Source organism: Podarcis bocagei (genome assembly GCF_964188305.1).
Source record: "Podarcis bocagei genome assembly, chromosome: 14".
NCBI lineage: Eukaryota > Metazoa > Chordata > Lepidosauria > Squamata > Lacertidae > Podarcis > Podarcis bocagei.
In genome coordinates, this window is record NC_138139.1 from 7,837,931 (window position 1) to 7,854,527 (window position 16,597).

The window sequence follows — 16,597 nt, forward strand, 5'->3', positions numbered from 1 at the left end:
CACAAACACACCTCTCTTCAACCCTATCTGCACTTTACTTTAAAAGCAGTACAGTATTGTATTCTGTGCTTTGGGGTTCAGTGATGGGGATAAAACACTTCCAAGATCTTTTATCAGACTCCTTTCTACCTGTCCCATTGATGGGAAGCTGTGAATGAGGCCAGCTGCTTCAGCACCATGGAGAGCTCCCAGTGAGCAACGTACTCCAACAAGGGTTGGAGATTACAGGAGGCCTTTTGAGGCTCTGTCTCCAGTCCACCTCTCCAGTTCAGGAGAAGGCACTCATAAGAGTCCCAGCTCTGGCTCCAGAGGCCCCAAAATTGTAGGATCGAGTTCACTGGGCCTCTGATCACTAGCTTCAGTCTCAGAGCTAGGGACCTGATCCAGCTTTTCAGCCTCTGACCTATTTAGCTGCTGACTTGGTGTTGTGGTCACTACCAGTTTCTGGGTTCATGATACTGATGCTGTCAATCACCGTTTCTCTTCCCAATAGGATCCTGGGAATGTTCACATCCCAGCAATGGAAACACCTCAGCAACGACTTCCTCAAGACTCAGCAGGAGAAGCGGCACAGCTGGTTCAAGGCTAGTGGCACCATCAAGAAATTCCGTGCCGGTCTCAGCATCTTCTCACCCATCCCCAAGTATGTCTTTTCCGCCGTCTCCTCCCAAGAGTGGCTTGGGGTCTTCCTTGTTATTTATTTATTTGTAATCATTTTTATGCTGCACTTCAGCTGAAAAGGGCTCCCATAGCAGCTTACAGATATCAGAGAGAAAACAGTCCCTTCCCTCAGGCTCACGGCTCTTAAGAGACATGACACAAAAGGGAAAGGTATGAGGAAGGAGGAGGAAAAAAGTAAGCTCAGGCACTAATTCTTAGTGGCAGAGCTTTCATAGTGAGCAGCAGGAATGGATCTTTTTAAAAAATATGAGCCAAACGTTGTCTGTTCTTGCAGTGGAGAGACCCTGCAAGCCCCATCTTTCTCCCTGTCCCACAGGCTGGTGGAATGGCTGCTGCAGATGACAACTGAAGGACGAGCCTGGTGGAGCAGTTCTCTTTTCTTCCTCATAATTCCTTTACTTTGTGATTCTCTCTGAGGGATGAAGAGAGCAAGCAAGCTCTCCAGTTTGGGGTGTACATACATGGAAAGCCCAGCCCAAACATTAGCCCAGAGAAGGTCTTGAAAAGTTGTGCAACCCTCCTTTCCAAAGTCCGGATGGGAGACCCCTCCTTGTCAGCAAAGGGCAAATGGGTCTTCCCCACTAGCCTCAATCTGCCCCCAGCCAGCCTCCACCTGTCTTCTCACAAGCAACCCAAAGGGGTGGCATTGTCTGTTGGCTTCCTCCTCCTTTGTGTCAGGGCTGTCCTTGTACACCCAGAATGAGTTGGCTGAGCCTATCATTGGCTCTGGCGCCCCCTCCCGTTGGGCTCCCCACTTTCTATCCTACCCGCCCCAATGGGTGCCAGTTGCCACTGCTCCTCCGATTGTGAGGGCCGATCTCTCTGTGTCTCCAGGTCCCCCAGCTTCCCTGTCATCCAGGACTCCATGCTGAAGGGCAAACTCAGCGTCCCAGAGCTGCGCGTCAATCGCCTCATGAACCGCTCCATCTCCTGCACCATGAAGAACCCTAAGGTGGAAGTGTTTGGCTACCCTCCCAGCACCCAGGCAGGTGTCGCCCCATTCAACATTCTGGTGGGTTTCTTCTCTGGCCTTGTCCCTTGGGGCTGGCTATGGGTTTTCTCTTGGAGGGCTCTTGATAATGTTTTCCTCCTCCTAGTGCTTAGCAGTTGGAGGTGAGATAAATGACGAGGAGATCATGCAATGCTGGAATCACAACTAAAGACTCCCTGGCAGGTGGCCATCTAACTTCTGTTTAAAAACCTCCAGTTAGGGAGAATCACATATGTAGATTCTTTTCCACATTAAAAAAATTGCCTGCACCCAACATTCTTTGTCTGCTATAACAAGAGTCCTTGTGCTAATGGATGGCAGAGTTTAAAGGTTGGGCTGCAAAAGAATCCAGTGCAACAGTTGTTCTGACGATGACTTTAACTTAGTGCTACATTCAATGCAACCCAAAACCCCTGAGCCACAAAGATAGATAGATAATACTTTATTCGGCTATAAGCCCACAAGGTAAAAACCCATCAATAAATAAAATAGCATTTTACATTCTAAAATATCAACTAAAATATTTCAACGCATACTCTCCTTGACCTTACATACAGTCTCTAGATGTACCATATTGTGGCCTTGATTATAAAGATGGTGGATAGAGTTTACTAGATTTTAATAGTCATGCAGCATTCCATGAAGTCTTTTGTATGAAAGAACTGAATTCAGGAATCTGGCAACCTGTAATGTTCTATAAGAATCAATGTCCTGGAGTAGATAGGCTAGATGTGATTCAGGTGGTTTTGCAAGAGTTTCCAAAATGATTGAACTCAGAATCCTTGATCGGGGAACAATATATAAAGGACAATTAAACAAGATATGATGAAGGGATTCTATTGATTTGTTGTCACATGCGCATAAAACAGAGGTTTTACCATTAGAAAATCTATTGTTCAGCACATTTAGGGGAACACATTAAATCTGGCTCTAACAAAAGCGAATCTATGCGACCACAACCGATAAGGTAGACAAATATCGAGGTATCTGGGGCATAAATGTAATGCCCTGGTTTATCAGGGAACATGTACCTCCACCTGTAGTAAGATTTTGTTGCAAATCAACCTCCTCCAATCTTTGTTTGATGACCTTTTTTGCTGTAATTAGATCTAAATTTAGTATATCGGAAGGAGAGATTCCATATGTCCATTGGAATGGATTTTTGTTGCCCATGGGCTGGTAAATTCATCTCTCCAAAGACACTGAATAAGATGGTAATTGGGCAATTTATGCCAAAGGGACAGCCAGTAATTAAAAGCATATCTCCACATCAGGATCTCTAAGGAGGGGGTCTTAAGTTCTAAGCGAATAGCAGAATTGCTTACACAGGAGGGTAGCTTCAAAAGGAGTCTGAGAAAAAGACATCTTGGGGTTTAACCTTTCTCCTTGACTTTCTAGTTTTCTTTGTGCAGAGAGCTTGGTGTTTTTTTGTTTTTGCTTTTCCCTGGGAGTAACATTCAGATATGACCTGCCACCTCCCGTTTGAAAGAGAATGATCTGGTAGTTGCTGCACCCACGTGATGCTGCTTATTTTATAGCTTGGCTGCAACCTACAAGGGTATATTTCCATTGGTTTTCATCTATTGCTCGTTGGAGACATTTGGTCTCTGTTGGCAACTGAGTGCAGCAAAGGAAAGGAGGTCCTTTGTTCTAGAGTCTAGGCCAAAAATAGCCTCCCTTCTCTTTATTCTTCCAAAACAAGTGGGCACTGCCTCTTTTTTTCTTGTCCTTACATCTCAGATATGCAGGAGGTTGCCTGCCTTGGGAAAAGCGACAGCGAATGTCATTGGAGCAGCAGCTGCCGCCTTGTTATGCAAGAATGGAAAGCCAGTCCACCTTGCCTAGTACTGTCTGCTCTGATTATCAGGGCAATGGCAAAGTCTCATAACATAGTGTGCCGGCTTCTGAGTTCCACAGAACTCTTCATCAGGCTAGATGTTAAAAATGCTGGCAGTATTGGTGGTGGTAGGTGGCCTGGAGGAGAGAGAGAAAAGGCTGTTGGTGTTTGCCAAGCCATCCATGTGGATGGAATATGGGAGGAGGCAGCAGACATTCAAAAGAGGTGCTTTTTTCGGGTTGAAGTTGCACCACAGCCTCCTGGGAAGCAGCAGCACATAATGGCTGTATCCCCATCTCTTCAAATACAACCAGCACAGGAATATAGGAAGCTACCTTAACATTGATTCAGATTATTGGTTCAATTAACTCAGTATTGTCTACACTGACTGGCAGCAGCTCTCCAGAGTTTCAGACCAAGGGTCTCTTGCAGCCCTACCTGGAGATATTGGGGGTTGGATCCGAGACCTTCTTCATGCAAAGCAGATGCTCTTCTAGGGCTGTGCACACATCCCCCCAAAATCCAATCCGATTCAGGGCCCAACCCAGCACTTTGAATCAGCCCCAATACAACCTGGGCAAAGCTGGAGCTCACCTGAGCTGACCCTGAACTGGGCCCTGCCTCAGTGTTGAATTAGGGTTTAGCCTTCGGACTGAATCTTCTGCTCACCAGCTGATGACTGCAGCATTTGGTCTTGATGCGTGTTGCTTTGCCAGAGAATTCCCTGTGGGGAAGGTGCTGCAAAGACTGCCTGCCTCTCCTGCTGTCCAGCCACCCTGCCTTTTGACAGCCCTTGGTCGCTCCAGGTGCGTCAACCTGATCTGGGGACATCTCAACCCAATCTGGCTAAAGCCCAGATCAGCCCAAATTGGGCTGATTCATTTTGGGATCTGGGCTGTAGCCAGATCCAGTGCACAGCCCTAAGCTCTACCACTGAGCCATGGTCCTTCTAACCGTTCTGCCTCTACCTATAGGTGACATGCACATGTTTCTTTGCTAGGCTCAGAAAAGGAACAAAGAGAAGCTAAGCTAGTCCTTATGTAAACAGATGCAGAGATTAAAGCTGTGCTATCTTAAAAACAAAAAGTCAAATAGAAGCCAAATTGGGTAGCTATACCTAATAGTTGGAGGAAGCATTCACACAGAGAACACTCTAAATGTGATTTGAAAAAAATACCAAATTTACCCATAAAAAAGCAGAATCCTAAATTGGATGAAGTTGATCTGACACCTCTTGAAGATGAGATTTTATACTCTGGATGTTGGTTCAGCTAGGTTACTTTAGACCAGTGTTTCCCAAACTTGAGTCTCCAGCTGTTTTTGGACTACAGCTCCCACCATCCCTGACCATTGGTCCTTCTAGCTAGGGATGATGGGAGTTGTAGTCCAAGAACAGCTGGAGACCCAAGGTTGGGAAGCACTGCTTTAGACCAAGGACTAAGAACTGGCAACCCTCAAGATGTTGCTGGGCTGCAGCTCCCATCATCCCTGATCTTTGGCCGTGCTGTCTGTGGCTGATGAGAACTGGAGTGCGACATGTGGAAAGCCACAGGCATTTCTGAGCTGGAGAGGGAACACCCGAACGTCTCAGAGGTTTGGCATTTGGTTGCATCGCCAGCTGAGCTTGCCAGCATCTCTGGAATCCATTGTGTTTAGAGTGCTCCTCAAGACAAGTTACTGTGGGTTAAACCACAGAGCCTAGGACTTGCTGATCAGAAGATCGGCGGTTCGAATGCCTGCGACGGGGTGAGCTCCCATTGCTTGGTCCCTGCTCCTGCCAACCTAGCAGTTTCCGTGCACTGCTCTGGTTCGCCAGAAGCGGCTTAGTCATGCTGGCCACATGACCGGGAAGCTGTACGCCAGCTCCCTCAGCCAGTAAAGCGAGATGAGTGCTGCAATCCCAGAGTCAGCCACGACTGGACCTAATGGTCAGGGGTCCCTTTACCTTTTACAAGACAAGTTGCAGTTTGGCTTTGAGATTCAGTTCTGTAGCCTGGCTGTTGCTTTCAAGGTTTCTCAGCCTCAACTCCCTTGCAGTAACAGGCTCCTTTCTTCATGATCCTGTGGAAAGAATCAGCAAGTGGTCCTAGCAAGTTTGCAAGTGCCCAGATGTTGGGCTCCCAACTCCCATCCACCCAAACCAGAATGGCCAGTAGCCTGGGATTTGTAGTTCAACAATACCTGTAGAGCCATAGGTTCCCTATCCCTGACCTAGAGAGACTGCAGCCTCTTCTCATATGCCAAGGTCCCAACTGGAATAGGAATGCCAGAGGGACTGGCTTAGAGACACCCTTCTAGATATCTTTACATGTAATTGGTGGCCGGCAGATACGTGCTTGAAGAAAGTTAATGTGTCCTATTGGTGATGAATGAACAGGTGCAGAGTAATGTGGCCGGGCTCTTTCTTTGTCTGCTCACTTTGCAGGTTGGTGGCCACTGCAAAAACATTCCTACCTTGGAGTATGGGTTCCTCGTGCAGGTATGTAACCCTTCTTCTGTGTTTTCCGATTCAGCACATGAGAGCCAAAGTGGTTCTGTGGATCTGCGGTGGCTTCTGTCACTTTGGAGATCTGGAGAAATGAGTTTGATGAAGCACAGACACACATTGTGGAATATTCTCCTTTGGGCAGGGTTCTGAGGAGGCTTATTTGAGATAAAGGCTACAGCTGCACCATACACTTAAAGCAGTATCATACTGTTTTAAATAGTCGTGGCTTCCCTCAAAGAATCCTGGGAGCTGCAGTTTGTTGAAGAAGCTGAGAACTGTTAGGAGAGCGACACCTATTCAGTTCCCTGGGATGAGGCATTGATTGTTAAACTGATCTGGGAATTGTGAAACAACCATTGCAAAGTGCACCACGGCTGTCATTATTATCTTTATTTGACAACATTAAGGAAGACAGCAAAACTAAGGAACTTCTTATCCTTTCACTAACGGCCACGTGGGTTTGAATGGCTCAAAGATGGAAAACCTTAGACACTTTGGGACTTTCGTTATGGTATCAGATGTGTGGAACCTGACCATTTCTGAAAGAAAGAAAAGGATACAGAATTTGAGAGTTATACGAGGCCAAGAATGGCCACAGGCTTTTTATGCAACTTGGTGGATATTAATGGTGCCACTTTGCAGCACCAGATTTCAGCAGTATCTATGGAAATCTGGAATTGCGTTCTGACTTCAGATATAGTGATAGATATTTTTACAGAGATACTTTCCGCCTTTCCTCCACCTCACATACATCACTTATGTATTCTTCTTGTATTCTTCTTAATGTGGAATATGTCTCATGAGATTTAACATTACCTCCTTGGCTATTGTTACATTTCTGCGTTTCTTTCATGTTTGCATTTATGTAATAAAAATGCAGTAGCATATTCTGAGCCATGGCTCTTCCCCAAGAGAGACCTGGGGGGCTGTGGTTGGGCCAAGGCCCAAGATCTCCCACCCTACCCTTCAGCACAACTCCATCAATGGTCCATGTAGCTGAGTCTTGTTTAATTTGACTGGCAGTGGGGCTTGGGCAGCTTTCTTTGTGTGATGGCCTGGGACTCGGGCTCGAACTCGGAACCGAAGGAGTCTCAGTCTGCACCAGATCCTCTGCCTCAGGTAACATCTGAACCTAGTCTGGGGCCCCAGCATCTGAACCCCCAGTCTGCACAGGTTCCCCTGCAACAAGCACCAGCTGGGCCGAGTCAGGGGCCTGAGCCTGCCCTGGCTCCAGATGCGGGGATTGCCTCGTTGCCTCCAGCTGGGCCATCACTTACAGCTGCTCCACTACCAGTTGGGTCAGGAGAGGCTGAGGCGGCCTCTGGGTCTAGTAACCCACCGACATTTCCGGAGCTGCAGAGACTCAGGTCTGAGAGAAGGAGAGACCTGAGTACTCACAGGAGGAGTGCCCACCTTCGGGTGAGACAGGGAGGTGAGTCACCGGGGGATCAGGACTGGCCGTTACCCCGACAGAGATAAAAGGCTATCGGGCCCTGCCCCTGGTTGCAGGAGCAACATTGCTGCTACCTGCCTGAGACCCTGTGCCTGACCTAGCCTGCCTTGTGACTTGCCTTGGCCCTGTTGGACTGTCTCCTCTCGGAATCCTTGGATTCGGGACCGGACCTGGACCGTGTTGCTTGGGTTTACCCCCGGGCCCAGCACACTTTGCTAAGTCTGTTACATGAGATCCAGTGGAGACTGGTCCATCGGGCAAATGGGGCACTGCCCCACCAACCTCAGTTGGTTCCTCTCAGCCAACCCCCACCTGCCTGCCTTCTTACTTACAAGTAATCCTGGAGGTGGTCCTGGCCGTCAGCTTCCTCTTTAGTTCCAGTTTTGCCCCTTGTAGAACTCAGCGGGGAGGAGGATGGGGACACTAGTAAAACAATTTCACTCTGCCTGCTGTTGGCCACAACGCCACATGCCATCAAAATCTGGCTGCATTGACTGTTGGCCTGGCTTTCTGCCCCACCAACCCCAATGTGCACCAGCCACCATTGCTGAGATCCTTGAAGGGGAGATATGGGAGACTGTTTCTTCCTGGGACTTTCTGCAGGCAAAGGGGTGGTCCATCCCGCTTTGCTGCCTAAGGCAAAGTGAGAAGATGCTGACCCCCTTACCCCCCACTGATTGGGGCCTCAAGGCAGTGGCAGCTTCCGACAAGATCAGCAAGATCTCACGAGAGTTCCACAAGATCTCATCAGAAGCTGCCGTGGTGAGACGCTAGTGACAGGGCAGGCGCAGGCCAGATGTCCACAAGGGCGTTTCCTCACGGAGGAGTGAACCAGCCCTGGCATGTACAGAGCTGTGGCCCCCATTCCGCAGAGCGAGTCCTTCTTTTGACCTGGAGGCGGCCCTGTGTCCTATTTTACAGAGGGCTGTCCAAAGACAGTCATTTATCTGAAGGGCTGACTGGTTCAAGTCCTGCATAGTGAAGAAGAACCCTAAGAAGGCAGGGGGAAAAAACACCTGGACTTATAGCACTTGCTCACAGTCTTTTTCTTTTGTTCTATTTCTGTGAAGATTGATTTCTTTCTACATTTGCATCTGCCCACAGAAATTCATGTGTGCAGATTTTATGCAAATTGGCTTCCGCTTTGTGTGTGATGTGACAGAACTCCTCTGTGTTTGGCCATGTCGAAGTGTCCACCTTGTCTGATCTAGATGTGGTCTCCCCTCTCTCGCTCAGATCATGAAGTACGCCGAGCAGAGGATCCCTACCCTGAATGAGTACTGTGTTGTGTGTGACGAACAGCACGTCTTCCAGAATGGATCCATGCTGAAGGTACTGCTCTCAGTCAGCAGGGCGTGAGACTCTTAAGTTCAGGGTTGTGGGTTTGAGCTCCACGTTGGGGTTGGATTAGATTGTCCTCAAGGTCCCTTCCAACTCTGTGATTCTCTCTCTCTTTCTCTGTCTGTCAGTATGAATGAATGAATGTTTAAGTCTCTCTCTCTCTCTCTCTCTCTCTCTCTCTCTCTCTCTGTGTGTGTGTGTGTGTAATTCCTAAGAAATACTGATAAAATCAAGAGACTTTAAAAAGTCTACATAATAAAATGTTCAAAATAAAAATAAACTAGTAGCTTCATACCTGACATTGCGCAGGAATTCTAAGAAAACAACAACAACAACAGTGCTATTTCAAAACCAGTGTTTAAATCAGTGCAGTTTTGAATGGAGCAACCCACCATCTTGATTCAAAAGGGCATCCAATCACATCCAATCACAGACAAAAACCTCCTCCTTGATTTCTGGAGCCACCGGGTAAAATTAGGTTATGATATATTAAGAGCTATCTAAATGCACAGTGAACAAAAAGTTTCCAAGATATATGGTAGAATCTACCCCTTTAAAACAGTTTTTGTGTATTTAATATTATTTACATAATGCTTAATTAAAATCCAAAAAACCCCCCTAACCCTCTGACTTATTTCCATAACATATTATAAAATATTCAGAAGAAAATATAAATCCAAACTAGGGAAATGTCATTGTGGGAAAGGTTTTCTTCACTGGTGATAAAATCCCTGAGCTCAAGAGTTGAAAAACTTGGTGGTCCTTTCGTTGGATTTCTTGGTGGGGGAGCTGAGTGGACACTGGAAAAAATGGGGGGGGGGGCGTTCTGTAGTTTTTGATTTGTCTTGGTTAAAAAAAGAATGGAGGTGTGATATGGTTTTATGAAACAATTATATTGGAAACTGCTATATATAATTACTAAGAAATTCAGATGGAAGAGATTTGAGGAAGTCAAATAATAAGTTTATGAAGATGGATCTTAATTAATTAATTAAGTGTTAGTGTAGTGATGATTTGTTGTATTTTATGTTCTGTATTCTTTGTTCTTTTTCTTTTTTTCTGTTTCATTCTTTTTCTTTTATTATTGTTAACTTTTTCTTTTGTTATGTCTATGTATGGAAAATAATAAATATTATTATGGGGGGGGGGGGAAGAATGGAGGCTCTGGAGGTCATGTTAATGGAGCATGAGGCAGGGGCAGCCCTACCGCTGGGCAGAGTGAGGCAGCTCCCTGGGTTCTTGGACCAGGGACCTTCTGCATGCAGAGTTATGGTCTCTCCTGACCATCGGTGGTGGCCTCAAGGAAGTGTTATCCTAGCATGCAGATGGACTTTGGCGCCTCTCTCTCTCTCTCTCTCTCTCTCTCTCTCTCTCTCTCTCTCTCTCTCTCTCACACACACACACACACACACACTAGTTGTGTGGCTTTTAAAATCTTTTATTTTTGCCTTTCTTCAGCCAGCTGTGTGCACACGGGAGCTGTGTGTCTTCTCTTTCTACACTCTGGGTGTGATGTCCGGTGCTGCAGAAGAGGTGGCCACAGGAGCAGAGGTACAAGGGCTGGGATGCTGAGCTGGAAGGGAGGACTGTCTGGGGCCAAAATTGGGAACCAAACAATAATTGAGGGCTTGCCTACAGCCAGGGCTGATTCTTGAAAGTTCTCCTTCTGTTGATCTTCTGGTGTCACTCTTTCATCCATGCAAATGTGATGGCAATCTATGGAAGCTGACTGATGAAGCAAGGATTCTGTACTGTATAGAAATTTATTCATGTATGCGACTACAGTGGCAAGAATGTTACTTGCCCAAAAATGGAAGGAAGAAGAAGTCCCAGCAAAAGAAGAATGTATTTATGGAATATGCAGAAATGGTGAAACTTACTGGAAAAATAAGAAATCAAGATAACTTTTTTTTGTAAAAGAATGGAAATGGTTTATTGAATATTTACAAATAAATTTTAAACAGATAAGAACATTGACAGGATTATTGCAATAACCTGAATGTTTTATAAGAGTATCTATTTAAAGTAGATGAATAAATGAGCAAATGAAGTTAATTTGGATATGCAGAAAATATTAAAAATAAATTTAAGGAACTGCAGAAAGAGGGGGAAAGAAGTAGAGTTTTGAAATGATTGTAAAATTATTGAAATGTATAAAATTGAGAATAATAATAATAATAATAATAATAATAATAATAGTAATAGAAGCAGCAGAAGCAGCAATGATTGACCGGGCAGCTACAATGCTGTACATAAAAAGAGAGCTGGGGCATAGTGATTTGTATGTTGTTTTCATGAAGATGTGCCCTTTAAGGCATACTTTAAATTATGCACTTTATCCTAGTACAGTGGTACCTTGGTTTACGAACTTAATCCGTTCCAGAAGTCTATTCTTAAACCAAAGCATTTTTAAACCAAGGCGTGCTTTCCCATAGCAGCGGAGGACTAAATTTACAAATAGAATACACTCAACAGGAAGCAAAACATGTTCTTATTCCAAGGCAAAGTTCACAAACCAAAACACCTACTTCCGGGTTTGCAGCGTTCTTAATCCAAGTTGTTCATATGGTAAACTAAGACATTTTCTTAAACCAAGGTACCACTGTAGATTTTTTTATACACGTTACCCGGTGGAAGAAGTGCATTACAGAAGCCTGAGAAGTGCAAATTTTGATGGACAGCTGTGCTTCAGTTCTAATATTGTTTTGGAAAGTGTGAACTGGATATATTTGCCTTTAAATGTGAATGGAATCAAAGCTCTCCTTTGTCACTATGGATGAGTATGCCTAGCCGCTCATTGAGAAGGGTGGAAAAGCTTTATTGGAACATCTCCCTGGGAATGCAGCCTCAGAAGCTATCCATCCCCACGTGGAAGCTTCTCAGCCCTGTTGGGTTGTAGGACTCTGGTTTATTTTCATGAAAATTAAACAATGCCCCGTTACCTCTGTCTGGACAAGTCAGGATGGAGATGAGATGAGGTGTTGGGATATGCCCTCTTCAGTTCCTTCTCTTTTTCAGGTAGTGGACCTCCTGGTGGCGATGTGCCGAGCTGCCTTGGAGTCTCCCCGCAAGAGCATCATCTTTGAGCCTTACCCCTCTGTTGTGGACCCCAGTGACCCTAAGACCCTTGCCTTCAACCCCAAGGTTAGTGTAAGGTAGCAGGCCCAGGGCTGCGAGGGATTCTTAAGACTGAGGTGGGACCCATGATATCTGGAGGCTGGCTCCATAGGGGAGCCTTGCAAGCAGAAAGCCTTGCTCTCCAACAACTGGTATTCAGAAGCAATACTGTCTCTGGCAGAGAATAGTTAATTCTGGAGCATGCTTTGCATACGCTGGGACCTTCTCAACACTCAGGCCTTGCGGTTTCCTGGTAATGGGTCCAGGGAAATAGGGCAGAGCTATTTGTGTATCTGATGCACATTCTCTCTCTTTTTCCTGACACACAGAAAAAGAACTATGAGAGGCTGCAGAAGGCTCTGGACAGTGTCATGTCGATCCGTGAAATGACCCAAGTAGGTGCCATCAAATTTTCTCCGCATCTTGCCCTTGAATGAACGAATCTTTATTTGCATCAGCCATCGGCCATAGCAACAAAACAACAATACGATATACAAAGAATAGAAATAAAAAGTCAGTTATATAAAATACATTTTAGGGTTTTGAATCAATAGTCAAATAGGGGATCTTATTCTGTTTCCCCCAGCTAAAAACCTTGCAGCCTTTGCTGTGTCACCTGCTCAGCTTCATCTGCCAAGAGAAAGGACACTGGCAGCAGTTGGGCGACCCAGAATGGACAGTAAAAGAGGGGTGATAATCTCATTCCTCAAGTGTTTATAAAGAGTGCAGGCTAAAAGGGCATGCGCCACCGATTCGGTACTGCCATCTCCACAGGGACGTAAGCGGAATCTGTTGGAATCATCCCTCAAGTGCAGCTGAGGGCAATACATTCAATCTTGGGAGAGTAAAAGTGCATCTATATTTTAGAATAGGACGCGGGTGGCGCTGTGGGTTAAACCACAGAGCCTAGGACTTGCCGATCAGAAGGTCGGCGGTTCGAATCCCCGCGACGGGGTGAGCTCCCGTTGCTCGGTCCCTGCTCCTGCCCACCTAGCAGTTCGAAAGCATGTCAAAGTGCAAGTAGATAAATAGGTACCGCTCCAGCGGGAAGGTAAACAGCATTTCCGTGTACTGCTCTGGTTCGCCAGAAGCGGCTTAGTCATGCTGGTCACACGACCCAGAAGCTGTACGCCGGCTCCCTCGGCAGTAAAGCAAGATGAGCGCCGCAACCCCAGAGTCGGTCACGACTGGACCTAATGGTCAGGGGTCCCTTTACCTTTATATTTTAGAATTGCTAGGTTATGCAGATAGGGTGCCAGAGAGTTGAAATGGGAAGGTGGAAAATAGTCATACCATGGGCAAAATTTCCTTATGGTGGCCAAGTTGTTGTGACGCTCGATATCATTTAGGCCTTTTCTTCATCTTGTCTGCCCCTCCCCCTTGTGTCTGAAGTGACTTAAGACCATCACTATGCAGGGATGCTTTAATTACTGCCTGCCCTGATGTTTATCCAAAGAACGCCTAGAAAACCTGACACAAAGCATAGAAATCTCTGCCCCAAGCCTGCGTTTGAGTGTGTGAGGTTTTGTAACGGAGCAAAACGGCTTGTCTACTCAGAGTGAAGGCAAGAAACATCACCGTCACTCTGATTTGACTTTGTGATTTGGTTCCGTAGCCAACTCTGACTTGGCTGTGTGATGCCATGATGCCATCACACTGGCTGTGAACCTTGATTGGCTGGATCATGTAGCAAATGAGAATAAAGAACAAAATGCTGCTGACAAAATGGTATTATGAAGGGGGATGGATGGGAGTGAACCATCAAGAAAATGTAAGGTTTGGGGAAGCCTTTCAAGAGAAAAAGTTGGGTCCTGGATAAATATCTGCCGACAGAATTTTTTGGTATATTTAAAGCAAGGCAAATGCGTAAGAGAAACTGGGAGTTGGCAAAGACAAAGACAGAGAAAGCGTTAAAAAACCCAAACTTCTATGTTCCAGGAAATCAATTTAAAGCCACATCACCCTTCCTATCAGGGCCTTTTAATTAATTATTGGTGTGAATTCCTAGCTCGGGTGAGATGTTCTGTTTGTGATTATAACCAGGGCTGGATTTAGGTTTGATGAGGCCCTAAGCTACTGAAGGTAATGGGGCCCTTTTTATGTCCAGCTGTCCTTTGTCAACAACAAATTGCCATTGATTTTTGTGTTGAATATATTCTGTATAGTAATTTATGGACCTAATAGGCATCTAGTGGTGTGGTGTAGTGTAGTGGAGCCAGTGTGGTGTAGTGGTTAAGAGTGGTAGTCTCGTAATCTGGGGAACCGGGTTCGCGTCTCCGCTCCTCCACCTGCAGCTGCTGGGTGACCTTGGGCCAGTCACACTTCTTTGAAGTCTCTCAGCCCCACTCACCTCACAGTGTTTGTTGTGGGGGAGGAAGGGAAAGGAGAATGTTAGCTGCTTTGAGACTCCTTAAAGGGAGTGAAAGGCGGGATATCAAATCCAAACTCCTCCTCCTCCTCCTCCTCCTCCTCCTCCTCCTCCTCTTCTTCTTCTTCTTCTTCTTCTTCTTCTTCTTCTTCTTCTTCTTCTTCATCTAAAGCCATTTGCACATAACAAATAGGAGCCTACACAACACTAAACACTGTTGCTGTATGTAGGTTTTATTTTATTTGTTTTTTATCTTATATTTTGGAAATGTACATCTATTTTTTTTTTCAATTTTTTTTGGGGCCCCAAGAGAGTGGGGCCCTAAGCTAAAGCTTGTTTAGCTTATACATAAACCCAGCACTGATGATAACCCTGCTGCAACTGCTCCTGCTGCCCTTTCTCCACAGGGTTCCTACCTGGAGATCAAGAAGCAAATGGACAAGTTGGACCCTCTGGCCCATCCTCTCCTGCAATGGTAAAGAAGCAGGGGACACCGCGGACTTGGGCACAGTGCAGCTGGGCGGGAGGCAGGAAGCCAGACACAATCTTAGCGGCATCAAAGCCTGCCACAGTTTTACTGATCACAGTGACAGAAGCTTGGCATAAGCAATGGGCATGTATCTACTATGGACTGTAGTGGAGAAGGCTGGGCGTGTGCTGCTTTTGTGCTCCCCCGGCAGACCCGGCTACCAAAGTCTTCCCTCTGGTCTGCCTCAGAAGCCTTGCCTCCTAGGAGCCCAGCAGCAAAGCTGATGGGCTTCCAACTCCACCCGGAGCATGCAAAGTTCCTTGCCCAGGGTAGGAGATACCTGATGCTTCCTGAAGACATCTGAAGGCAGCCCTGTTTAGGGAAGCTTTTAATGTTTGATGCATTACTGTATTTTAATATTTCGTTGCAAGCCACCCAGAGCCACCCATAATAATAATAATAATAATAATAATAATAATAATAATAATAATAATAATAATAATAATTCCTGCCCTTTCCCCCACCAGTGGCAGACCCTGGGGTCTCAAGTTTCAGCTGTGCCCTGCGCGACACCAAAATTCTGTTCCCCCTTCCTGCCCCTTGCCTCCTAGTCTACAACATAGTCGTAGCCCCCTTGTGGCGCCCTCTCGGCTTGGTACCCAGTGTGACCGAACTGGTCACGCTCCGCTAAAACCACCTCTGCCTCCACCACCATGCCGGGCTGCAACGACTGCCCCCGGGAAGACGGGAAGGGGGAATGTTGTGCAGATATTGCCCAGTGCCAGGGGAAAGAAGAACAGCACATGGTACAGTGAGTGACTGGAGCATAGGCAAGAGCCACAGCGCATTGGCTGGGTCCCAGGTTCAATCCCTGGCATCCCCAGGGAGGGTTAGGAGGGTCTCTTGCCTGGAACACTGGAGAGCTGCTGCCAGATAGTGTAGACAGTATTGAGCTAGGTGGACCCAATGGTCTGGCGGGGCATAAGGCTGCTTCATTGCTTCCTGGTAGATTGTCATCCCCAGTGGCTATGAGATCCAAAGCAAGCCTATTGTTTTTAACTACACCCCATTATAAAACTTGGCTTTCCGAAATCCCTCCCCACTTTTTGAAATTTTAAAAAAGCAATTCCTATACAGTGGTACCTTGGGTTAAGTACTTAATTCGTTCCAGAGGTCCATTCTTAACCTGAAGCTGTTCTTAACCTGAAGCACCACTTTAGTTAATTGGGCCTCCCGCTGCCGCTGTGCTGCTGGAGCACGATTTCTGTTCTTATCCTGAAGCAAAGTTCTTAACCTGCAGCACTATTTCTGGGTTAGCGGAGTCTGTAACCTGAAGCGTATGTAACCCAAGGTACCACTGTAATTACAATTTTTCAAAAAGTAAATAAAAAAGGGTCAGAACTGAAATGGAACTCATGCAGAATTACAATAGCAAAAAATGTTTGCACAATTTAAATAATAACAATATTACGGTATATTTATTTATTTATTTATTTATTTCCCACCCATCTGGCTGGGTTTCCCCAGCCACTTTGGGCGACATCCAACAAAATATTAAAAATACAATAAAACACCAGACATTAAAAACTTCCTTGAACAGGGCTGCCTTCAAATGTCTTCCAAAAGTCAGATAGTTGTTTATTTCCTAGACATCTGATGGGAGGGCGTTCCACAGGGCGGGCTCCACTGCCTTGCGTTCTGTTTCAAAAAGGATAGAAGTGCAGGAATGGATAGCAAATGGAGAATAGACTTTGGTCCCCAACGGCTATGAGATCCTAAGCAGGATTGCTTGGAGTTACAGCTCAGAAAATCTTGACCTCTGGGGTCCGGAGGAATGCCCTAGATTGCAAAG

At 46.0% G+C, this 16,597-nt stretch overlaps 1 protein-coding gene across 5 annotated transcripts in view; it reads left to right on the forward strand.

Moving 5' to 3' along the window:
• PARP6 (poly(ADP-ribose) polymerase family member 6) overlaps positions 1-16,597 on the forward strand; it is a 54,902-nt gene that overhangs the window by 27,511 nt on the left and 10,794 nt on the right. For 3 of the 5 annotated variants that reach the window (XR_014001872.1, XM_081169206.1, XM_081169207.1), the window contains exons 8-15: positions 494-643; positions 1,516-1,693; positions 5,935-5,988; positions 8,687-8,782; positions 10,250-10,342; positions 11,810-11,935; positions 12,238-12,303; positions 14,684-14,751. Coding sequence is in view for 4 of the 5 variants with exons in the window: in XM_081169206.1 (XP_081025332.1) it covers positions 494-643; positions 1,516-1,693; positions 5,935-5,988; positions 8,687-8,782; positions 10,250-10,342; positions 11,810-11,935; positions 12,238-12,303; positions 14,684-14,751 (831 nt within the window). In the remaining variant the exon portion in view is untranslated. The remainder of the gene's footprint in view (positions 1-493; positions 644-1,515; positions 1,694-5,934; positions 5,989-8,686; positions 8,783-10,249; positions 10,343-11,809; positions 11,936-12,237; positions 12,304-14,683; positions 14,752-16,597) is intronic. The other 2 variants (XM_081169208.1, XM_081169209.1) reach the window with 1 other exon arrangement.